The sequence below is a fragment of the Colletotrichum scovillei genome (genome assembly GCF_011075155.1).
Source record: "Colletotrichum scovillei strain TJNH1 chromosome Unknown Contig00004, whole genome shotgun sequence".
Lineage (NCBI taxonomy): Eukaryota > Fungi > Ascomycota > Sordariomycetes > Glomerellales > Glomerellaceae > Colletotrichum > Colletotrichum scovillei.
Window position 1 is genome coordinate 1,296,366 of NW_023336262.1, and position 24,834 is coordinate 1,321,199.

At 54.0% G+C, this 24,834-nt stretch overlaps 4 protein-coding genes across 4 annotated transcripts; 2 read left to right on the top strand and 2 right to left on the bottom strand.

Annotated features, from left to right (window-relative positions):
* Positions 1–7,321: 7,321 nt before the first annotated feature.
* On the bottom strand, positions 7,322–14,987 carry HER10_EVM0001136 (uncharacterized protein; the record flags this gene model as incomplete). Its single annotated transcript, XM_035470892.1, has 10 exons — positions 7,322–7,465; positions 7,496–7,681; positions 7,736–7,962; positions 11,102–11,486; positions 11,561–12,028; positions 12,097–12,561; positions 12,614–13,130; positions 13,184–13,923; positions 13,982–14,021; positions 14,071–14,987. The coding sequence occupies 10 exons, from the start codon at positions 14,985–14,987 to the stop codon at positions 7,322–7,324; spliced, it is 4,089 nt and encodes a 1,362-aa protein (XP_035334626.1).
* A 1,636-nt stretch (positions 14,988–16,623) lies between these two features.
* On the bottom strand, positions 16,624–18,033 carry HER10_EVM0007840 (uncharacterized protein; the record flags this gene model as incomplete). Its single annotated transcript, XM_035477383.1, has 4 exons — positions 16,624–17,298; positions 17,355–17,433; positions 17,498–17,627; positions 17,705–18,033. 4 exons carry the CDS (start codon positions 18,031–18,033, stop codon positions 16,640–16,642), a joined length of 1,197 nt encoding a protein of 398 aa, XP_035335116.1. The 3' UTR covers positions 16,624–16,639.
* A 2,219-nt stretch (positions 18,034–20,252) lies between these two features.
* HER10_EVM0005358 (uncharacterized protein) lies at positions 20,253–21,491 on the top strand (the record flags this gene model as incomplete). The annotated part of the gene is made up of 1 exon (XM_035474979.1): positions 20,253–21,491. Exon 1 carries the CDS (start codon positions 20,355–20,357, stop codon positions 21,489–21,491), a length of 1,137 nt encoding a protein of 378 aa, XP_035334936.1. The 5' UTR covers positions 20,253–20,354.
* A 1,364-nt stretch (positions 21,492–22,855) lies between these two features.
* HER10_EVM0012930 (uncharacterized protein) lies at positions 22,856–24,589 on the top strand. The gene is made up of 2 exons (XM_035483197.1): positions 22,856–23,514; positions 23,567–24,589. The coding sequence occupies exons 1-2, from the start codon at positions 23,268–23,270 to the stop codon at positions 24,439–24,441; spliced, it is 1,122 nt and encodes a 373-aa protein (XP_035335499.1). The 5' UTR covers positions 22,856–23,267; the 3' UTR covers positions 24,442–24,589.
* The last annotated feature ends 245 nt before the right edge of the window (positions 24,590–24,834 follow it).

The window sequence follows — 24,834 nt, forward strand, 5'->3', positions numbered from 1 at the left end:
AATCTCTTCCAGTTTTGTCACCAATTGCACTCTTGGGAGTTCGAAGTGATGCTAGACTGTTGCGCAAGTCCAAACCCGAGCGCCTGACAAAAACACGGAACTCTGCAGCCAAAGACCGCTCACTCCAGCACTCACTATGCCTTCGATGACTCGGGACCAGTTCCTAAACAAGTCATGAGGTCACACAACGCCACTGGGCAATCCCTCGAGCCTCTCACCAGCACCTCTCAATTACATCTCATGGAAGAGTCTGGGCTTTGGAAGTTCCCAAAGTTGAGACGCCGTTGAACTCCGGAACAAGCGGCTACTGATCCTCGTGTGCAGGCACTGTTTAAAGAAGACACTGACATGGTTGGCACATTGGCAATTGAGAGCTTCCCAGTCTACAAAGAGTGAGCAAGTTAGGCAGTCATGATTTACGTGGGAAAAGCGGTGTCTTTGCTGCAGCTTCTACTTCCACCGATGGCACTGAAAGGCTGGTGAATCAGAAGGGGGCCGTATAGCGATCGGTCAGGTCGGCAGTTTCTTTCGATCTGAAGAGGCTCAATCGATGTCCATCGCTCAAGGGGCAAATACGGCGAATGGGCAGACCCGCTTGGAACCGGCAATCCGGAGCCAAAATGGCAAGATAATTCTCTTCAGGCCCCTGAGGCTCGCGGGCGCAGGCCGTCAGTTCTTTTCCAGATCCGGAGAATCATCCCCGGTCGTGTTGATAAAGTCGACATTACGGCCTTCAATCAGCCAACGAGAGAGCTCAGAGTGGGATGGAACAAGCAACAGATGGCAGTGAAGAAAGCGGGGCCTTGGAGAGAGGCAGGTTCTGATGAGAAGTATCAGAAGTCGATGCCAATTTAAACCGCTGTAGCGGTGTAGACTACGGAGTACGGAGTATGGCCTACGAAAACCCTTTGGCGGCAGTGCAGCTATTCCCGACTGGTGTTGTGGGCGCGAACCAGATGCGAGTACCAGGAAACCCCCTCTCCAGCGTCGCTTTTTCCCTCAGCGCCTCGGCGGCCGTTGTTCCTGGATCCTGATGGCTGGTGGATCCAGCAATCTTAATCCATTTCCCATGAGCACATTGGAGCCACAGGCGCGAAAGCCCAGGAGCTCAAGGCGCGCAATGGGATCCCACACTACGATCCCGTGAAGTTTGAACCGCCACGAGATCCATGTCTACTAGTACGACGAGACAATACCAGGAAAAGGAGCATGCATTGCGCTTGTCCTGACGTGCCTGGCTTGCACTCGCGAACGCCTCGAGACGCCTGCACGAACTCATGAGCCAGAAGCCGCTCTGAATGGGAGACACCATTGGTGGCCTGTGCCAGCCGCCTCGGAAGCCAAGCGTTAGGATCGACAGAGCCAGCCAATCAAGCGTGGCGGGAGGCAAGAGGACTTGGACCCTGAGAAAGACAGGTGGGAACTTGGGAGCTTATTGCATTGCGAACTGGAATAGCCCCTCGTCCCATATGCGACCAAGGCGGAATGCCGTCAGGAATTACGATGCCGGTCTTGAATTCACTGCAGACAGTTATAGGAAGCAGCCAGAGCGTCAAACACAATACGCTACTTTTCCCCGGCATACGGGGTCATCTTGATACCACGCCAGACGGCAGCTCTAGGCCGACCATTGCGCGGTTCAGATCTGCATTGCAGACCATGTTCAAGACGGCTTGGCCAAGCATCGGGAAGCTCCAGTTCCGCGGATGAAGCTACCCGCTACTGCACCTCACCAGCTGCAGCTCACTTTTTGTCATGGTCGTCCATTGCTGCAGAACACAGCAAGCGATTGTTTCGTTTGTATGACAAACAGCCAGCTGCATGCGAGGGCTTTGACGCCTCAGACTACGCCAAGCACCCTAATGACTGAAGATGATTTGGAAATGGGGAGGTTCTAGTGACGTTTACTCCAGCGAGGGAGTGCGAGACCACTATGTTCCTTCATCAACTGCAATCACCAAACTCAACGAGGCCCTTCGTCCGAAATCTTAGCGTGCCATTCGCAGCCTTGTATTTGATAACCTCAGCCTACGTGGGACCTTTGGCACGCAAGCTGTTCTCTGTTCGCACCAAGAACATTTGGATTTCCCCAGGCCTTGTAACCCTCCACGATCCCAACATGTAGATGGCGTCTTTGGGTCTTCAGTGGACCAGTGGAAGGTAAGCTTCTTTGCTTCAAAGTGCTGACTTTTTGATAAGTCATATTACATTGGCTTTGGATATTCTCGCCCCTGGATCAAGCCTGCTGGCTTCAGCTAGGCATGATTGGCCAATACTGCCTATTCCCGGGACAAGCCAATCAGCTCACAGGTGCTTGCTCTGCAGATGTATGTGATGGGGCCGCGCAGCTGCGTCGGCCGGGCCTATACTGAGGCAACAATAGGCCCTCTGCCTCGGTAGGTTTCCATCAACTCCATCAACTCCATCCCCAGTCTACAAGTAGAGTTTCTAACATCATCTTCAGTCGACAGCCCAGTATAGAGACGGGAAAACTCCTGGGTGGATCAGTCGTATAGTCAAGAGGGAATCAATGCCTTTCGATATCTTTCGACGACAAGTTTCAAGCAATTGCTCTATGAACTAAGCCAGGATTACTCTACCAAAAGCGACACGGATTCGGTTGACATCCCGACCCCTCGACCTCCCGGGGTTGAATAAACTTGGGATGAAGTCCGCTAGAAGGGAGGTCGTAATTCCGTCAGCTGTGCAGCAGATCAACTCATCAACCTCGTCCTGCAATTCGGGCTATAGCCATCCCATCCAATGACGACTCGGTATTCTCCCGCAAAGTGCGGTGAAACACCAAATCAGTCGCTCCCATGACCGCCCGCCATCTTCAGCCTGAAGTCTAGCCGGCGTCGCGGGCATGTTTCAGATGCGCCATCAATTTGAGGGGGAGGGAAAGCTTCTCGTCGCAGATTTTCTCGCTTCACCACCACGACCGCTTCAGCTAGACTAGACGAAGACCCGCAGCATGACTACGAGGAAAACTCACGTGAGCTTGTTGATCCCAGTTCATGCGCAATCCTCCTCTCTCGTTCGCTCGTGGAAGAGAAGGGAGCGATTTAAGGCAAACATCGTAGGACCACCGCTGTCGGACACGTTGCGGAAGTTGAGATGATGGGTCCTGGCAATCAGACGGTCCTCCAGTCCCCGGCTCCCAGCTTCCGTCGGTGAGATGGATGGGCCGGCTTCATTGGGCGCAGGACGTTCCCAGACCGAGTCTGTCATTATTCTGCTCATTGACGCTGTCACGAATTGTCACTTGTCGCAGACAAAATGCGCCAGGAACATGCCGGCCAGCCGTCGTTGTGCATTGCGGTTTGCTCACTATGCCAACTATCACCATGCGAAGCGATGTTCGCCACGCTCGATGCACACGACTAAACAACCCGAACTTGATGGTCGAGGCGGTCCCCTCCAGTCACGATCGAATTCGTCGGCAAGGAAACAGCCCCCAATGCACGCTTTCGTTTTTCCATATCATCCCTTGAAATGAAGAGGGAGACAGTCCCCCATATGAGACGCGGAGCCCCATGCCGTTTCAACGATGGGAGCGATCCACAATGTTCAGCTGACAACCGCGACGAGCTAGCCTGTCTCGCCATGTTACGAATGAGATGTCTCGTTCGATGATAGCCTCCACGTCACTTGAGCGCATCTGATCATGCCGTCTCAAGATCCGGCTCATCAGCCCATCGAGGTACGGCTGGATGATGATGGGAACCCAGGCCACCTAGATCCTCAACCAGACCTGCTGCCCGTCTAGGTGCGCCACGTTGGTCTGGTCGGAGACCGTAGGGTTCCGGATCGGGCCCAGTCCGCGGATAAGAGGTTCCGGGACGGGCCCGATGAATCGGCGCTAGTGCCGTTCAACGACCGTCTCCCGGACGCTCTGCCCGCTCCTAACTGCTTCCGCATAGCTTTGATCGATGCCTGTGACCTCGATTTGTACGGCAGGTTGATATTCAGATGCTGTGTCGCACCCTATCGATATCGGCGCCAGTCTACTTGGACATCTGGATCTATCGTCCAGCACACTTCCACAGGTCCTCCAAGTAAGGAAATCAAACCCTGCCGCACTGCCATCGAATGATATCAGGTATCGCAGACTACATCTTGCCTACGTCGTATATACAGCCTAGACCAGATCAAGTAATCCTCCTATGGCCAAGTCAACCAAGCCACGAGTCCCGCTTTGGTCTCCGCCTTTTACGCAGTAACCTTCGGGGCCGCCGCTGCAGTGCTACGGAGCCCGCGTCCACCGAGAAATTTCCACACTCTTCTTGAGGGGTGCGCATTCGTTCTCATTCGTCTGCTTTGAATCTGCCTACCTGCTCGACAGTGGAGATCGTTTTTTGAGCAGCGAAAGAGGGGGAAGAGAGCCTCAACTTCCCAGTCTTGGCCGGCGTTGTCCGAGACGTCCTCGCTTTGGGTCATGACGAACCGTTTGGTATTGAGTTCAGCCCGCGACTTATTGGTATCTCAAGCTGACGGGGTACCCGTCTTTGAAGGCATGCGCATGTTCGCGATGATCTCAGCCTAACAAGTCACATGTAGTAAGCCTCAGGATCAACGCATCAGTGTTTGGATATTAAATCTGTAGCACTCGAATGTTGAGCTAGCCGTTGACGGCCCTCCCGAGGTAGTTGCGCGTTGACGCGACCAGACGAACGGACCATCTACAATATATCATGGGAACTTCCACTTGAAGTTAGGAAGCAAGCCGAACTCCGGGTTCGACACTGTGACGCCAAGTCAATTTTGAAGCGAACCCCCGCGGCGTCATGGTTCACGAACACATGGAGACCAGGGCTAAGCCGATCCGGGGCCTGGAAACTTTGTGATGCGCTGCCACGGCCGATGGAGAACAGCGATCACTACAGAATGACCGAAGTGAGTGTCCCGTTCTTCGAAATAGCAATCTTTCTCATCCCAGGAGGGATCATTTACTCGAGCTAGAGCGGCGAGGTTTCACACTCTACGGGAGTCGCGAACACGTTCGTTGCAGGGTCTGCGGGAAGGTTTTGGCAAGGGAGCACGCGATCAGAGACGATCGTGAGGTTCTTGGCCCTCCCGGGGTTCCGAGACAGTGGGCTGGGTCCTGTCAATCGAAAGTTCGATGTTTATTGCCGCCTATCGATTGGCGAGACACTGACAGCTCGTCTGCGACCACGACCAAACTCCTTCAAGCACGATGCAGTGTTGCACGGTGAAGGGGAGAGGGGGGCAAACGCCTCAGAAAGATTCCGATGCGCTTGCGCAGAAACGAAGCCAAGCGGTTATATATAGCTTCAGCCCTGCCAACACGGACGGACGTACGGACGGGGCCTGAAGAATAGTCCAGAATCGTGACACGGCGAAGAAGAAATGTAACCTCACGGGCCCGAAGAGACGGGGCTGCCCGGCTGCTTGCGGTTTGGCGTCGTCTCAGGAGCTGATGTAGATGCTCGAAACAGTGCGTTTCGGAGCCTTCTCAAAAATAGAGGAAGTGCGCAATTGATTGAGAGGTGTCGAGGCGCGAAAGAAGAACGACTTACTCATTTACCCTGCTGAGAGTTCTTAAACTGCATATAATCTAACGATATTATCTCAAATCACTATCTCTTTTTTTGCCTCGCCTTTTTTTTTTTTTTTTTCCAAATCACGCGACTTTTGATACTCGTATCTTTTCAAGGCCGTGTCTCAATCAAGTGCTACGTTATTTGCCTTTATATTGATTGTTAAGCTCCCTTGTTATATTGTATGACAATTTATTCATATCTTATGTGGTTCTCTCTCCGACCACGTGCTGCTACCGTTGGAAGGCTCCCTCTTCTCGGATCGGTATCGTCGAATCGACTTACTCATCTACCCTGCTAAAAACAATCTATCAACGCATGCCAGGTCCACCGTCGCATCTCGATATATCGCATTTAATTCATTCTATTCTGCCCACTGCCTAGTACCCGGAGGTCCCCTCTAGATGCAGAAAGAAATAGTGGATCGAATGCGAGCTCTGAACGGTGAACCAGCCTCTCAAGGCTTGTTACGCGACGCCCAAGGCTCGCCGTCGAGAATGTCCGAGTATTTGTCCTATCCGTTCGGCCGGGCTTTCCGAGGACACGATGTTCGAGTTCTAGATGATTCCCAGCTTGTGGTGATAGCTTCGACTCCGTGATGAAGGGTGAAAGTACCGCGTGCTACATCACATGGTGTCCGGCAGAGCACGAAAGGTTAGGCTATATACATGCCTCTCTCGCCATGTAGTCGCAGTCTTGAACGCGTAGTCGATTTAGATCCCCTATGAGGTTGATATTGGCGAGAAGATTACACGGTAAGTCTACATCGCGACAGAGAAGGAAAAGGTCATCTTGCCTCTCTCTCTCTCTGTATCTGGTCAAGGCATTATCAAACATGATACACCAGCCTATCTGACATTATACTCCATTACTGAGTTGGGATGCATAAACACGTCCATCTCACGCGGTTGCGAGACGGAACGGAAAGACATCACCGCCCTACATTTCACATGTAAATTTGCTGTGATTTTATACGAAATGACTATCATAGGATGTAGACTCCGACCTTCTGAAGGTCCACTGCGATGAACATGCGCCTCACCCAACTATTGACAGCCAGTGAACTGGGACGGAGCTGACTCCGTCCAAGCCAGTCCATGAACTAACTCTACACTCCCTTCGCAGAGCCAGTCCGAAGCGTACAGTTCGACTCACGTAACCTTGAATCATGGTCTCATTCAAAACAATCAACATCTCGCAAGTAGTCTCAACCACGGATGATTGATCATGATGAAGAGACGCCTCAACTACACTGTTGGCACCTATGGGAGCAAGCGCCGTGGCGAGCTATGAACGCTACGCATCACATCGCATGGGGATTGAGTAAGTTGGCAGCATACAGTCAGACACAGGGTCAGCCTCGAAATATTGCCATAGCACCAGTTGAGAGCATCAAAGGAGCTAGTCAAGAAGACGGGACTGGAATATGCAATTGTAAAAGCGGCCGTCATTTCAGAAAATCATCATACGTATCTCTCTATCATGACATATATCCAAGCACCGCTTTCGCTGTAAACGCTTTCCCAAACTAATCATCCTAGACGTGAACTCATAAATATCAGAAAGGCCCCATCCCAGCGGCGTCGCACCGTCTCATCGTATCAAGAAACCTGGTAACGCCGCGAGATCAAAACCGCTTAAATCATCGCCAGACATGTATCAAAGCAAACAAATAACCTCCCAAAGCATATTCCAAACATTCAATCCAAACACATAGGACCAGGAAACAAGGCCCAAGTCAAATCACAACGATGAAGGCTTCACCGCCTGTAGCTGTAGTCGTTGTACTCTCTCTCCCTCCTACGGTCGGAGATGGTCACCCTCATCCTCTCCTCTTCAGGTGGCGGGGGCGGCGGCAGCATCCTGGGCGGCGAGTACCTCCTGCCCTCGACGTAGCGGAACGTCTCGTAACGAGGCTCGACGGGGACGGGAACTGGGTAGGGCACCCGGACGGGCACGAGCTTCTCCCGCTCAACGTACACCTCTCTGATATCCCTCTCCCTGTCGCGGCTGCCTCTCCGCGAGTGGCTGTGGCTCCTCGACCGGCTGCTCCTGCTCGACTTGCTGCTCTTAACCGAAGGCTCGACATCAACTGCGATGACCTCGATGGGGGGTAGGGGCTCCGGAACGACAACGGGTGGCGGCGGCGGCGGAGGCGGGAGGGGCAGAACGACGGGCGGTGGGGGAGGCGGAGGAGGCTTGACAACCACGGGCGGCGGCGGGGCGGGCTTGACGATGATGGGAGGCGGGGTGGGCTCGCGGGCCGGGATGAATGTGGTCTTCTTTGTGCGGACAGTGACGGCGCCGTTGGTGGGGGGTTCGAGATAGAGGCGCTTCTTTGCGCCGTGGTGATGGTGGTGGCGGTGATGGTGGTGATACTCGTAGTATTCCTTTGACGAGGCTGTAAGATGCATGGTTAGTCATTTGTACTTATCTAGACCTGGCACGAACGTTGCGACAAACGTTGACGTCAGGTACTTTGGGGCTTACTCGTACCCATTTTGGACGGCTGGATTCGTGCCAAGGGGATTATTTTGAACGTATAGATGTTTCTTGACTGTGCGCCTTTCGGTGGCCTACACTTTTCTCGGTGCGAGTGTCGCGATGCCGAGAGGAAAAGTTGGTAGGAATTTGGTTATTTTCGGTTGGTTTTGAGTTGCGGGCGGGCGGGTAGACGCAGGATGCGTCGTGAACCCGAGGATGGGATGAAGTGTTGCGTGTGCTGCGTGTTGCGACCCGAGGGATGTGCAAGTTGCGATATGCGGGAATGCGATCCGCCAAGAGACCGTTTTTTGGCGACACAAGTGCAAGTGATGTGCAGAGCGCAAAGACCGGGTGAGGGAAAATCAGATGTTGATCACCTGGCGCGGGGTGGGCTGGCCTTTTCTTCTACACTACCTTACCTAAAGTCGGTAGGCACAAAAAGGGAGCCAGTGGCGAACGAACGGGTGGGAGAGAAGAAAGCGTTGGAGCTAAGTAAAGGTGTCGCGGTGTCAAAATGTCGGTAAGCCAGCGGCGGCGGCGGCGGCGGCGGCGGGTTGTAGTTATGATTGTGATTGTGGTGGGAATGAGAAGAACAGGATCGGTCCCTTTCGTCTGGAGTGTTGGCGGGCGGGAGATGCGCTATTCATATAACACTCATCCCACACCAACAACGAAGAGTCTAGGCTCTCTGGCTCGGCTGCAAGGAAGGTATGCACGGGGGTGGGAAGGGAAGGGGAAGGGAAGGGGACGGGGAGTTGGCAGATGGCAGGTTGAATCAAGGTCCTCGTCGCTTCCCGCAGAAGGGGGGAGGGGTGACTGGACTGGGCCTGCCTACCTGCCTGCCTGGCAGTTGCCCCTCCTTCTGCAAACCAACTAATGGGAAAACACCAAGAAAATTGGCCTGTGAGAGAGTTGCGCTGCGGTATTATCATGCACCACCTCTCACACCCTTCTCAGGTTGGTTGGTTGGGTGTGTGTGTCAGCCCAAGGTCAAAACCGCCCACTGCCCAGCGGGAAGGGGACATCCACGCAGGCCAGGCTGCCTTGCATCTATCTTACCCCTTCAACTCCGTCCACTCGGGTTCAACTATCCGTACCAAGCCACAACCAAGCCAGAGAAGCAAACCCGCCTAACAAGCACATGGACGACGAAGCTACGGATTGCACTACAGCACTCCGTAAAAGCCCACAGCAGATCCGGGACGGGAGCGCCGAGATGCCAGATGGACGCACGTACGGGCACGCAAGAGTGGATGTGAGTATGCACGGGTATGGAGAACTATTGGGCCCCAAAGAACAGAGACTGGATATTCGAGAAAGTGAGGGAGAGGCGCACGCAAAACACAGCCTGGACGGGTCTTGCTTGACATGCTTACTGCATATGGATACAGAGTACAATCATTCATTGGGTAAATGGTATCTAAAGCCAAGGTATCTAACAGGTACTGTGCAGCAACAACTCCAATTCTAAAACTCCAGATGGATCATGGACCACGGTGATTCCAACCTTTTTGCGCCAGTATCAAGTTCAACCCATCCAAAACATCCCATCCCATCCTTCCCTTCCCTTCCGCTCCCCTCCCTCCTCTTTCCTGTTCCTTAGCACCGTACCATAGATGCACCTGCCATGGGAAATTCTCCCGCCCTCCGTCTTCTCGTTTGGGAGGGGAGGTGGTCGGCTGTCACCTGGCACCTTCCTTCCCATCGTGTGGCAGACAAGGGTGCGCCATTGGGCAATTGAGGCCTTATGACGCCAGCGGGCACGTCACGCCAAAAATTGGGAAAATCAAGTTGTAAAATTCCGAGGCGGTCGACCATCGGTACGTACTCCGTCGAACTGCGTACTTTGACCGGGATCACTGGGCACGCGGCACGTCCAGTCCCTCCTCCCGCCCTCGGCCCCAAATTCCCAACCACTCAGATGCTCAGAACAGAGAGAATAGAGAGCTCTCTATCCAAACCTTCCAAAGAGCTAAGCTGTGCGCGACATGCTCCCTCCTTGATCGCAAAGCGCCGCACCAGCAATCACCAGAAGTGAAGGGCAGAGCTTCCAGACCACTCATTCGCCCAAAACACTACAGCCGCCCTGCATCTCCAGCTGCACTCTGGGCACTCTGCACTGCTTCACTGCGTCCGACACCTGGTCCTGTCCGTCAGACGGAAAATTGAAAATTCCAAGGATGTTATCGTAATTGTTGTGTCGTCGTGCATATCTCTCCGCGGCCCTCTCATCAATAGCCCGCACCCCAATCCCAACAGGCTGGGGATGCCAGGCCACAACCGGGGAATCTTCCAAAACGCTTCCATCCTTTGAGTTCCCTCCCCCATCTCGGCCATATCTGGGCCATCTGGGGCCACCCCTGATCGTGGGGTTTGCAGGGCTGAGCTTGTCAGATTGGGTTCTGTGTGTGAGCTGGCAGTCGCACGTCTCCGCTCCATTTTCCTTCTCGTCCCAACCTTCTTTTTCCTTTTCCTTGCCCAAGCGTAGCGTCTGTGTCCGGCTCTGTTCGTTGGGCTGCAAAGGAGGCAACATTTCTCTCAGATCTACTTCCCCCTCTGCAGGTTAGGAGCACCTTTTGATGCGTGTATGCCGGTAGACAAGTAGCGGAAGGGCTAGCTGGCCTCAAATCTCCGTTGGGCGCCCATCCCACGATGCCAAGCCGATGAACCACCACCCATCCCCAATCCATCGATCGTCTCCATCCTGCCGGCGCAAGACTGGCAGCCCAATCTTTGACATGCCTTGGGTGAGTGTATTTGGTGATTCGTGAAGCAGCCGGCAGTCGAAAAACCGACAATCTAGGCCCAGCCACTTCCACAAAGAAGACCCTTGCACCCAGGGTCCTGGCTCCGGCTCGGGTGCCCCCGAGCTTCCTGGCTTCGATCCAAGGCAGTTGCACTTGTCAGACAAGGGCCGTCATGTAGTGTAAGGTAGCTGGTGGTGTCGTGCTGTTGCCAGAGGCGTACCGCGGTATGCGTCCTGCAAACTCACGTCCGTTGGCTTCGTCGTCTATCCAGCCGCCTCGTGAAGCTCTGCTTGGCCGACATTGGCCGACTATACACGGCCCGCGGAGCATTGACGACCTCGATACCAGCATGCTGCTGGTAGCCAGGCTTCTCGGACATGTCTCCGCCACTATACGATGAAGCAGGAAACTTTGTGCCCAGTCTGTCGTCGCCTCGCACTTTTCGGAGCACCCAGTCGACGAGGTGTCCCATCTCGCCCATCCACCACAGACCCAGCACAATCGTTAAAATGGTGACGGGTATCGCGGTAGCCCAGTACAACCACTGCCCGGCCTCCATGTCTCGGATGTCGCTAGAGTTCATCCCGAAGACGCTCGAGACGGCGCTCAGAGGCAGAAAGATAATGGTGACAATAGTAAAGGCGTAAATCGCCTGCTCTTGCCGGTCCTTGGTCACCGCGGCATTGTTGAGGTTCTAGTTCGACCCGTTAGCGTCCCTATCCCAGAATCTAAGATGTCACAAGCGGTCTCGAACACCAAGGCACTCACCGTCTGTTCCAAAACGTCAGCTTGTTCAGCATACTCCTCAAAGTCCCTGCTCCGCCGCTCCAGAAGCTGCGTGCACTCCGCCGCCAGGAGATCCCTGAAGCCGGCCGCATCCGTGGACGGAAGCTTGTAAAAGTCGGACACCTCTGCACTGGCAGCCATGACCATGGGCTCCAGCAGCATCTGCACGTCTTCGTCATCGCCGGCGCCATGTCTGCCGCTGCTTCTGCCCATTCGCAAATGAGGCTTGAGGGAAGCCGCTTCGCGGTAGTTGGCTGCGGCGACCTGAGTTCGAGCCGAACGGTGAAGCTTCGTTGCTGCGGATAAACATTCTTGACGAGAGGCTAGGATAGAGCTAAAGACACTGTTTTGCGCTGCAATTGCGCGGTTAATCACGCTTAGCTCCTGGCGCAAAAAGTTGATGCGTTGCTGGTACGAGATGTCCGACTGCCCGTTTGCAATCTCGTTTTCCTGCCCGCAATGTCAGTGCATGATACAAAAGTAACGAGTCCACAGACCACGAGTCACTCCAAACTTACCAATGATCTGAGATACTCTGAATAAGTGTCTGTAATTCCCGCATACTTTCCAGACGTGTTGGACAAGAGACCGTAGCTGATCAGGGACACCACCTCGAGCGGGAGGACGGAAGACCGTTCCAGCAGGTTAAGGCTTGACAGCCGTTCCATCATGTGCTTCATGCCGTTCTTGACCAGTGTGTCTGCCACCTCCAGATGGTCCTCCCACATGTGCGTTTCGTGACTCGCGTAGATCAGGCCCATGACCAGATGAAGCCAGGCTCGGATCAGCTCCAGCGGAACGTCGATATCCACCCGGTCCGTGGGTTCGGCGTGGGACAGGATGCTCTTGAAGGCGATGACGGGGAGGGCCATTTGGCGCAGTGCTTTTCTGACCGTGGGGGCATTTGCGTAGACCGCTTCGCGGCGTGTCTTGTCGAGGTTGTTTGGATGAGACTCACCCTCGGTGGTCTGGGGCTGAGGAATCTAAAAGCTGTTAGCATCTAATGGAGGCTTATGGGACCAACAAGAGCCTTACTCTGATTAAGTTCATCACGGCACCCCAAAACCTCTCCGTTGTCGGTCCATCAAATAATGGAGGCAAGAAGAAGCGGAATAAAGAGTCAGCCGCGTTAAAGATATCAACACGCTCGTCATAATCCTGCTTCTTCCACGACCTCTTCGTATCCTGCATCCGCGTCCCCTGCTGCTCGAGGTATTCAAATACTTCATTTCTCGTCGACATCTCAGCCTCCAGATACGTTCGCCGGTCCGGCCCGTTGGTCTCGGCCGTCAGGAACTCCTCGACTTCGGACAGCTGTTTCTGAAGGACGATAAAGTTGGGACCCTCCATTGGGCTGGGCGGTCTTGCTTCGGCCCAGCTGAATACGTGAAACATCTCATTGGTCTTGTTGGACTGTCCCGGCGGGAAGCTCATCCGGTTCCCAGCTGAAGATCTGGGAGGATACAAGCCACCGGACGATTGTCCAGCGTTGCAGCTCAGGCCTTGTTTGATAGGCCTCAAAATGCCGCTTGGCGGTAGTTGTGGTGGTGTGCTATGATTTTATCAACCCAATGCTCTTATTGGAGCGAGTTCACGGAGACTTACCATGTTTCCATGCTGATCACGACATTCCTGCGCGAGGTCCTAGCGAATTGAAGCACCTTCCACCAGCGCGCTTCCGTCAAAAGACGACCATTGAAGTGGAAACGGACCGCCTTTGGCCAGAAATCGGCAAAGTGCGCAATGAAAGCGAACCAGGTTCTGCACTCCTCGAGAGGAAACGACCACATCACAGACTCGCCGTGCTGGATTAGTATCCGTCCAGTATCTGCGCCCAAGGTTGGATCTCTCGCTGGCTCAGATGTGGTCGTGACAGTCTCGCCGCGCAAGGCCTCTTCGTACATGGAACCGCAGGTGATGAGCAGCGAATTATCCAGGACGATACACCACAGCTGTCGAATGTGGAAGCACATATCCTTCCCTCCGTTGCCAATCTGCCGCGTCGCCTGAAGCATATCCCGCTTCTGCGAGTTCCTCGAGAACGCTAACTGCAGCAGCGTTAGGGGTGGGTATGCTCCCGGGTTCCCAGTGGCCAGGAGTCCAGAGTACTCTTCAAGTGAAAAGTACGGGATGCAGAGCCAAGTCACGGAACGCTTTCCTGTCGCCGAGCCCTTGGCTTGATCTCCTCCGCGTTGGAGGGGAAGTTCGAGGTGGCTGGGATCCATGTGCTTGACCGTCGTGTCGCGAGAGGTGCGGATAGTCTTGGAGTAGTTTTTCCGCACATCAGAGAGGAGCTTGCGGATGTCATTTTGCTCCGACTCAGAGAGGGCGCGAGAGATCTCATTCTGCTCGAGAGTTAGTACTTGTCTCCCAAGAACGGTCGTTTGAGAGATGAAGACTTACAGTGAACTCGTCAAAGTTCATCATGTCTTGCTGTACATGCCTACAAAATCGTTAGCCACCTGACAACATCAAAGACACACTCCACTTACAGCCATCTAAACAGCGACTGTCGTCTTCTCTTGGCATCATAGACAACATCCAAAGCAGCCGAATGCACACCGCCCAGGACGCCCTCACCAGTGTACATTGACTGATACACATGAAGCGCCGTGCTCAACGGCGGCTCCTCCCCTCTCAAAGTAGAGTCATCCGAGAACGGGATATCCAAATCCGACCCATCATCGTCCCTAGCCGGGTCAGACGACGAGCGCGCCGGGTCAAAGGCGTACACCTTGCCCGACGTCTCCTCCAAATCGACCCAGTCCTCAACCTCCTCGACCGGAGTGAGGTACTCCTGGCCCGTAAAGTCTGGCGGCATCGGGAATCCGTCCAGGTCGAAGCTCTGCCCGTCCGACTCCGTGCTCTCGTTGGCGATGATGGACGGCACAGGTACGATTTCAGGTTCTTGCGGTGGTGACTGCTGCCTCGTCTGCATCTGCGTCTCTTCTGGTATCGCCGCGGGGAAGACGATGTTCTGCTGCTGGGTGTTGGTGGCGGCGGTAGTGGGCATATCATACACCACGGGAGTAGAAAGCGGCGTCTTGGCCCGTCTTCTGGGAGCATACGACTCCAAAGGTGATGTAAAGCGCTCAAGGGGTGATGATGTGAACCTCTCCAAAGGTGACTGAAATCGCACAAAGGGCGAAACGACTCTCCGGCTCCTCTGGCTCCGTTGACTCCCCTGCCGTCCCGGGGCTCTGGGTGGCGGGGTGGGCGGCACAGGTTCGTAGATGGGATCCCCCTTGCGAAACTCCTCAATGAGCTGGACGAGGTGCGCCGTCTGGGCTTCTCTGCTGCTGTACTGGCTCCTGAGGCTCTGGGCTGAGGCTCTGCTGCTGTTGCTGTAGGGGAAGAGGGACTGGCCTCCCCGTCGGCGAGGTTGGGGTGAAGGTTCGTACTGTGACATCGTGAAGGTGTCCCTCCTCGCAAGAGCCGGGTGTGATACTGTGGGTGGCCTTGCTGTTTCCGTGCCGTAGCACCGTGTAAAGTCTGTCGTTTTGGTGTAAGTGCCGCTTGGTGGGTTTTCCCTTTGGACCCTGGTATTAATCGAGTGGTGATAATATTTTCTCCTTCTCCAAACGGCAAGGTGGTATTGGATATTCTTTAATTATCGATAGATTGCAAAATAAGCGAACGCCTCTTTAGATCGGCGGCGCCCCCGAAACCAAGATGCACCACTTATTAAATAGAATGCTTGCCATGACTACCCAGCACTATGTATTAGCAGCAAATCACCATGGCAAAATGCAACCTGCCCAGCCCGGCCGAAAACACCAACCAGCCACCCGGTTGTTGCGACTGAGGGGAGGCAGGGCAGGGCAGGGCCGACACTAAACACGGGGCCCGCAAGCGCCGTTGCCCATCACCTCAGTTACTGCCGTTACTGCCATGGCGCCAGTCTGAGCGCTGGGCCGCTGGGCCGCTGGTGGCTTTTTGTGCCTTGTAGGGGTACACCACGGCAGGTACAGAGGGCCGTGAGCCTGTGAAGGGCCAAGCAAAACGCCAGAAACCTTCAACCACTGCAGGTTCCCACCCACGACGCACAGAGGATGGAGACGGTAGAACACGTTCGCGGCGGTGGTTCTCGCCTTGCCCCGCCATCTTCAGCGGTGAAGACACGGGCCCGGGAGGCCCCAGCTTGCAAAATAAGGCTAATCAGCACTAAACGTGCTGGGCCCAGCCACTGCCGGGGCGACGGTGCAGGTGGCTTCCCTGTGGCTCAGATTGACCCTCATCTCACCTCACTCTTAGGTTCTTCACTGAGTACCTCACTCTTCACAGCAAGGATTGTCACATTCACGTCACGTCATGGGACTGCTTCATCTTGTGCTCAGATCCCTTTTCATTAGGGCCTTCTTTTGAAGGCGAGAGCATCCGAGTTCTCATGCATCCGATAATCCGTAAACCGAAATCCCTCAACTCCAGACTCGTAAACCAGGGGGTATCGTGAATGAAGCTGTCCCAGAACCGAAGATCGAAAGGGTATCTGCTTTTTTATAACCATAACCGCAACCGTAAACGTGGATGACCATGTCAAGAAACAAAAAGTGACAGTAGAACCAGCAAGCAAAAATCTCAGTTCAGGGTGTCCACCGGTGAAAGGGTACCTCCTCCAAGGTCCCGTCCCATTCACACACCCCCAGACATGATAGAAAAAGAAAGGAAACCTGTCAGGTACCGAAGGATTCATGTCTTATCATCCATTCGCGTGAAAGTACTGGTGCAGGAGGTCCAATCTGCGAGATGGTTGGAGCAAGTCAAGCCATCCGTCCGTGTACTAGCCCCTGCCACGGATAAACAAGAAGGTCGAAAGACGCAATGATGGAGTGCCGTAATCGTAACAAGAAAGGGAAGTTTGGTGGCCGATGCTGAGAGACAAAAGGTCCGCGTCCGCGATGCCAAAATGAAGTAATCCGAGTTGAAGCACGATCGCGAGAATGTCGATATCCCAAGTGAATCCCAAAGGTTGATGAGTATCCAGCAAAGGCAAGAAAGGGCTGTACCATCCAGATGAGTAGAAATCCAAAGCTCGGTACTTGGTCGGTGGATACTGCCATCTTAGCCAGTGAACGAGTAGCCGGCATTGATGCCAAAGCCAGAAAGACGACGGCACATCTCGTCGACGGACTCCTGGTAGAACGGAACCATCGCGGGACCAGACAAGGCAGGACGCGAGGACGGACCATGAGGGTCAGTGGGCTCTTCGTAGAAGAAGCGGCTCTCATCAATCTTCTCCTCAACCCACTCCATTTTCTCGTCAAAGATCTTGGGGAAGTCGGGAAGCAGACCCTCGTAGTAGAACTCCTCCCACTCGGAACGCCAGGGAAACGGAAGGCCCTCCCATAGACTCTGAGTCAGCGAATTGAAGCTAGGCTGGCGGCGCAGGAAGGGGAGCACGACGGTCGCCACCTTGGCAAAAGCCACCTTCATGGGCTTGAGCTCCTCGTTCAGGGGGTTGTCGAGGTACAGATGGATAAGCGCCATCCGGAAGGGAACCTCGAATCCAGCCATCTTATCGAAGTCTTTGATCTGGTAGTAAAAGTACCGGCCGCCGAACGCGACGCGGTACATCTCGTACACCTCCTCCATGTTGTCAAGCTGGCTCTTGAGCATTGACGAGACGCCGAAGCGATACGCCGGGCCATAGAACATGACGTTGTTGATGACAGGACGGGTGTCCCAGATACAATCCCGGTTTACTCGGTGGCCGGGGAGATCTTCCAACATTCGAGTTAGAAAGTAATTGAGAAAGGAAGTCCCGATAGTTACTTACCACCGTTGTAGATGAAGAAGATGACCGGGCTGAGGTACGCCATCGCGCAGTCGCTCAGGTCGAGGTGGGTCTTGCCGTCCTGTTCATCAACCGAAAATATTAGACCATTGCAATCTTCCATAGAACCTCGATAGTAAACTTACCTCGTCGGCAGGAGGAAGGAGCTCCGCCATTTTGGTGGCCTCGGAGGTAACGATGTCGCGATGACATCCGATCATCGTGCCCTCACGAACATGGAGGAACAAGTTATGGGTCTCTCTCCTCAAGAGGAGCCTGGGTAGGAAGAAGAAAGAAAGAAAAGTCAGCAATTTTGTTTATTTCTTCCGCATCTCGATGAGCCTCAGACTTACCCAGCGCGGTGGTCTCGCTCGAGCGAGGCGATCATGGCTCTTCTGAGCGCCTCGTCCTTAGCCGAAGCCTCGGACGAGGCGACAGTCACCTCTTCTTCGGTCGGGGTCGGGATCGCCGGTCCCTTACCCTTGTCTTCCTTCTCCTCGTCCGCCGGGAGAGGAACGTCGGCCGCGTCGATGGCGGCAGGATCAGCAGCCACGTCAGAAGCTGCGGTTGAAGACCCTCCGACCACCGAAATGGCCGGAATCTCCGGTAGCAGCCACTGACGAGCTGCGTCCTCCGCCGCCTTCTTCGCAGCGAGCTTCTCTTGTCGCTTCTGGTTGACCATCTCGGCGGTGTTATCGGCGATGGAAGAGGAGGTGGTGGTAGTATCACGCTTGAGGATCGTGATGGTTGGAGGAGAAGAGGAAGATGGGTAATTGCTCCCCCTCAAAAGGGAAGAGGCAACAACAAATTCCTCCGCTCCTCCCACCACCGAGACGGGGCCAGAAGAAGAAGAAGAAAGGCAAGGGCTTTCAGCCCGTGAGGCTGCGAGATTCTGCCCCTCCTCCTCCTTCACCTCCTCCCCAGTGTATCCCGTGAGGGATGGGAAGTCGGCGGCAGAGGGCGGAGGGGGAGCCGGGCGGGGGGAGGATTGCTGGTTGACCAAGAACTCTTGGCGCAGAGGGCTGGGGTTGGGCGTTGTGCCCGTTGAGGCAATCTGGGCCCATGAGCGAGGGGCTATTATGATAGTAGTGGTGATGGTGACTGTTTGTGAAAAGTGCGCAAAGGCCAAAGCAACTAGATGAGTGTTAATAATCTGAAAGGCCAGGCGAGATGGAAATTTGGGATAAAAGTCTTACGGGCATAAAATGTGATGGATGGTCGGTGGTGATGTTGTGCGCGCGCGAGAAAAAAAAAGACCAAACAGAGGTGAAAGGAAAAGGGAAAGGGAAAGGGCCCAGGGTCAAGAACATACCTTTTTTGGCCAACAGCCCTATACTGTGATGAAGCGGAAGGTGCGTTCTCTCACACCGTCCATGAGGTCGCTTGGTAGCGGTATTGAAGTATTCAGGTAATGATTTGGTGTGTATTCCAGTCTCGATGATTCATCCTTCACTTCATCTCACTCAGGCGTCTTGTTGAGGCATTGATGAGATGAGCTGCACCTTTGTCACGAGATGTGAGCAGAAAGAGCACTTTGTGCGTTCTAAAGAGTAGCCAAATTAGCGAAAACCGGAATTATTATAACGGACAATTGTTCTCTTGAGCTGACAAGAGGGGCCTTGTACCCGAATAGTTTTTTTCTCCTTGAAGATTTCCATACCAAGGTCATCCGAACCTCAGCTGAGGAAGCTGGACCTGGAACCTAGTATAGGATGTGACAAAGCCTCATATGATGCTATGCTCCAGGGCCTCATTTAAAGACCATCGATCGTGGGGAGGAACTTGACCCCTCATCTCTTGGAGAGGCATGATACACACAGAAGCGTTGCCGAAAGCCAGACCGCTAGGCAGCAACATGGCACAAGAGAATAGTTATTGAAGATTTCCCTTGATCGAACAAAGGCCTTGAGTCTTTCGTGGCTGTTTGTTTGTTCAAGACAAACCGTCATATATGTCTAGGACCTTTGTCAATTTGGGGTGGCACTCTACATGTTCGGCCCGTGGGATACTCAAGGCTGAAGGCAAGCAAAGAACAAGCGCTGAACATGTATCCTTCGCAAATCAATAGCTTCTAATTGCTTGCATGAGGCTAGCTTAAGTCACTTTCGTTTCCGCTGCAAGGGGGTAATTCTCCGATTATGCCGAGGCGCGAAGAATATTCCTTGAAGTTGCTATTTCTCGGAGTTGCTTCGTCCTTTCCGATTGACGACCATCATGACTTGTACAACCAATGGGATGGTTGATACGAATGAGTAAAGCAGTCGATGACAAACTGAGAGTGAATTAATGTAGGATAAACGTCATTAAGGTCAAACCGACGTTGAGCAAGATGCCATGTCGTTGGTCGTCTTACATAAGCGGCCATCAGAAGGACATTGACGCACATTGTCCGGCCGAAACCGAAGTACCTTGTCCACGAATACCGTAATGCAGGTCCACTCCAGCCCGTCCTCTCTGCCGCAGCTTGCAACACCTCAAGACTGTAAGAATGGAAAGCTCCCTGGCCCAAAATCTTTGGGGCATAGGCGATATAAGGTCAAAACTGACAATGGAACTAGCCAAGCCCCCCTGGTCTCGTCCCAAACCCGAGTCGTGCTAGCTGGCAATTGAGTTTCGTGCCACAGTCCTCCAACGGCCCGCCGATCTCCACGGCACTCGATTCCGTCACCACTGAGTGCCCCTCCCGCGCGGTGCTTTGAAGTGGGGGGCCATTGACGGATTGCAGCCCTCTCCTTGGGCCGAAAGCTTCGGCCACCGGTTTCCTCATTTGAATAAATGGGGAACGCGGCATCATCATCAGGTCCGAGAAACGTAGCTTCAGCCCCTAGCTATCGACCATGATTAAAGGAGTTATAAAACCCAGCAACATACCGCATTCAGTCGAAATGTACCGGCGTATAAGAAAGACGAGACGAACGACTACATCAATCACCTGAAATCCAAAACCTTTCAGTCCTCCCAAAAGTCCACTTACACGCATCTTCATCTTATACTATATCAAAGATGAGCTCCGCACAAGGCAACAGAGCCCTCTGGCTCTCATCCTACTCCAAACCCCTTGAGGTAATCGACCTCCCCATCCCAGACGCTCCCACAGGCACAGTCGTCGTCAAAATTCTCGCCGCGCCCATCGTGCCCTACACGCACCTAGCCCATACCGGCAAGCTACCGCAGCTCAACGTCTACCCGCCCTTCGTACCGAACCCCAACGCCATCGGCCGCGTTCACGCCGTCGGCCCGGATGCCGTGCGTGTCAAGCCGGGCGATCTGGTCTACGTTGACGCCACCACCCGCGGCCGCGACGACCCCGTCAACGTCATGGTCATGATCGGTCACCTCGGCGGCGTGGGCGACGCGGGACAGAAGTTGATGAAGGAGTGGCGTGATGGTTCGCTGCAGCAGTTTCAGAAGGTGCCTCTCGAGAACGTCTACCCCCTTGACGAGAAGCGACTCATCGGTGAACTTGGCTACGACTTTGCGGCGTTGAGCTCTATCGCGCATTACTCCGTCGCCGCAGGAGCCCTCCTCGAGGCAGCAGACATCAAAGTAGCAGAGACCGTGGTCATCGGTCCCTCAGGCGGCTCCTTTGGCGGTCTGGCCGTCGAAGTCGCCCTCACCGTCGGCGCAAATGTCATCGCCCTGGGCCGAAGCGAATCCAAGCTCGCAGCAATGCGCACCAAGCTCGGCGATAACCCACGCCTCAAGACGGTGGTGATGACTGGCGACGCCAACATCGACGCGCAGGCGATTCTCGCGGCCACGCCTAACGGGGCCGGAGCCGATGTCTTCAACGACTGGACGCCCGGCGAGCTCAAGAACCCGCCGTACCTCGAGGCCGCTGTGCGCACCCTGAAGCGCGAGGGAAGAGTGATTCTCAGCGGCGGCGCGAGCGAGACGCTGACGATACCGTATGCTGTGTTTGGGCTTAAGAATCTGAAGTTGATCGGCAAGTGGATGTGTGAGCGGCCGACGCTGCTGCAGCTGGTTCGCATGGTTGAGGGAGGTCAGTTGAGGATCGGGAGGGAGAGCGGAGCGGAGATTAAGATTTTCTCCCTGGATGAGCATCATGAGGCGACGGAATTTGCGAGGGACAATGGTGGATGGAGGAACTACACTGTCATTGCTCCCAACGTGGAGTGAAGCTTGGCTCTTGAATGATTGTCACCCTGCTTTGTTCTGTGGATCACTATTTTGGATCGGTTAGAATGGCCCACTCCTCAATTCATACTCAATTCATCGTTTTCAGAAGAGGAAGAGAAGATTTATTGATAAGATAGACCATAGATGTTCCTTGATAAAACTTCCGATGTCATGACATGAACTGGTTCTCGGCTTCTTGAATGAGTATCGTGTAAGCTCGTGAAGATAGCGCATATCCGTCACGAACAAGGCTTCACCACCCGCTTATCTCCAAGACCGAGGGATTTCATGGGTGCCTGTCCAGTAGGATAAATAGACCATCTCAGTCCTTAAAATCCCCCGGTTGTCAGCAAGGCACTGGATGTGACAGGATTGGACAATTGCGAGGCGTCAATCCCGTCTCGTCATGATTGGTTGGTCATCCCCGGTCTGTTTGTCCATGGGTTGGAACGTTTTCCCCCACGCGCGGACGTTGCGGCCACTTGCAGGTAGGGTTTCAGTTTAACCGGCGTGACCGACTTGTTCTTCATGGAGGAAGTGCTGGAGATAAGACGAACTGAAAGTGCGGCTCATCGATTCTGCATGAGCTCACACAGACCTATTGCTTTCGCTGACCCATTTCTCGTTGCGTCGGTTCAAGGTGGTGTTCTCGTAAATTCGTTACAGGCGATCAATTGTAGACAGATACTTGTGTCGTTTCCTGTCTTCCATCAGCTTGTCTCTCATGTTAGCGCATTTGCGGCAAGGTCCTCGTCGTGACCTTCTCGTTCGGACCTCATCTTACAACCAGCTCTAAGGCATTTTCGAACCTTGCGTTTCTATACTCATAATCTACGATGAGTTTATCTACGAATTCTGCCCGTCAAGTCACACTTGTCACCCATCACATCTCAGTAACAGTGAGGTGAGATTGAACCGAACTGAAGGTCAGTGCGTCGGCCGCGGGAAGTGAGATTGAGCCCGTAGTGATGGCTCCGGGCCGGTCACTAACGCGTGTACCTGGGTGAAGATCCCTGCTCCCGCTCCAGCGTGACAAGGAGAGGGGCTGCTAGATACTTGAGGGGCTTTACTGGGCTGCCACGCTGCTTGAGGTAGGTGGACTTGGGGTACAGGAACGTTGGCCCGCACCTGCTGAATCACTGGTGTCCAGTGGACGCCTCGGAAAATAGAGGTACCTAAGTATCGAGGTACCGCCACAAAGGTCCTTGTCAGTGCCTCTGAACCTTCTAAATTAGGCGGGAGGAAGGGGCGAACCACAGGAAGCGATCCTTCCTTCCCCAACCAGGGCAGCCAACCGAAGGGTGGCAAGCACCTTAATTCCAACCTTAGGTAACCTCGCTGGATATCTCCCACACTCATCTCGCCTTTTTCAACTACACCTCTTTCCCAGGCCGACCGTCGTGGGCTTTTTGGACGGCATCACGTCCAGTCTCCGCCGCACGACAACGGAAGGGACAAGGAGACGACGGTTTGCTGACTTTTGGCAAATACTATTGCACCACTGCGGCTTCTCTTCTACCATCCGCGCACGCGACACACGGCCCCGAGTCTCATCGCCCAGGAGCCGTCATATTGCGACGCCTTTCACTGGCCTTGGCACAACTTGCAATCACCTACTACATCATCGGTATCGCATGAGCATTTTACTTTGCTATCGCTACAGAAGCTGCCCATCAAAACAGCTTATTCCTCTCCATTGCTTTGGTAAGCGACCTATCTCGACTCGGCCTCTTCGGACCCCGTTTGCTCATCTCATCTCAGTGGCTGAAACTCATCATGGCGGACAACACATCCACCCCCGCCGACCCGATGGCTGCAGCCTCGAATGCCATGATGGCCTCCATTCAGGACTACATTCGCACTGCCGTCACCACAGAAGTTGCAAATCTCCCGAACGCAACTCAGCCCGCTCAACTTGCGGCCCTTCAGAGTCGTCTCGAGACTGCCAACCAGGAGAACTCTGAATTGAAGGAGAAGATCAAGCAGATTGAGAGTAAGAAGTCCACTCGTCACAGTCACAAGCGCACGTTTTTTCTCTTTCCTTTGTCTTGAGCACAACGCTGACATCGATCAAGCAGGCGAGCGAGACACCGTCAAGGCGGCCTTCTCCTCTTACCTGGGCTTTCCTCTTCCAGACTCGAAGCTTTCCCGCCATTCCCACAGCAAGAGCAGCAAGTTCCCCCAGTTCCAGAAGTTCCCCGTCGAAATTCGCATGAAGATCTGGAAGCTTGCTCTCCCTGCCGGACGCATTTTTGACCTCTCTAACGTCGATGCCCACTTCTCTCGTGTTCTCCGAGCCCCGATTGCCGCCAACAACGGCGCGCCTAACCCTGCTTTGGTCTTGCGCCAGGCCTCCGGGCTCACTGAAATGAGTGTGACCGCCCACAAGACGCCCAAGCTCCGACTCGCTTGCAAAGAGGCCAACAAGGCATTCCTTGAGGCAGGTGGCTTCGAGTTTGGCTTGTTCGGTGGCCCATACAAAGGCCTTTGGTACAACTATTCAGAGGACATCGTCTTTGTCCGCGAAGAGCCGCGTACCTGGGCCAACCTCGACATGTCTCGCATCGTCCGTGTCGCCTTCCCGCATAATAGATTTATGTGCAAGGCCGATGCTACCGCCAAGATGGACACCATCCTCGATCACTTCACCTCCTGCAGGGAGGTCATCCTCATGCAGACTATGGAGTGGGATATCCGCTCCTGCCTTGCAAGCCCTCGACTGCCTGCCAAGCTTTTCCCGCTACAGGAAGCCGATCCTATTAGCACCCATGACTACCCGAAGGAGCTTTCTGACGACGTCGGTAGCGTCGCAACCTGGGGCGATGTCAAGCGCATTGTTGCCCAGATATGGGAGGACCACGTCGTCAACGTGAAGCATCTCAGCCCTGTCCGTGTTCCCAAGTTCTCCGGGATTGAGGTCCTCAAAGCTCGCCCGAGCTACTTTGACTAGAGGACAAGATAGAGAAGGTAGCTTGGATGACTTTCAGCTTGATCCTTGATGATCCACGCAGGATTTGATATGTACCGTATTTCGGTACTTTCCATTGGGAGAAGAGGCGTTTGGGTTGGTTTCTTCATCGTACGATAGCTAGTCACGCATCAATTGATATCCACAAAGTCTTCAAAACGTACACTGTCCATGCCTATCGCCGTTTGCCCCATAAAACGGATCTGATGAATGAGGTCATGGTGTCAATCTTTCGCGAACCACGAGCTCTTATACATACAAATTCTTTTATAGAGCGACATCATGGGCCATGGAATCTAGCTTTCGTTTACCGGCCTTACTCACGTCTCAAAACATTCTATATTTGAGGTATGTAGTATTGTCTGGGGAGAGTCT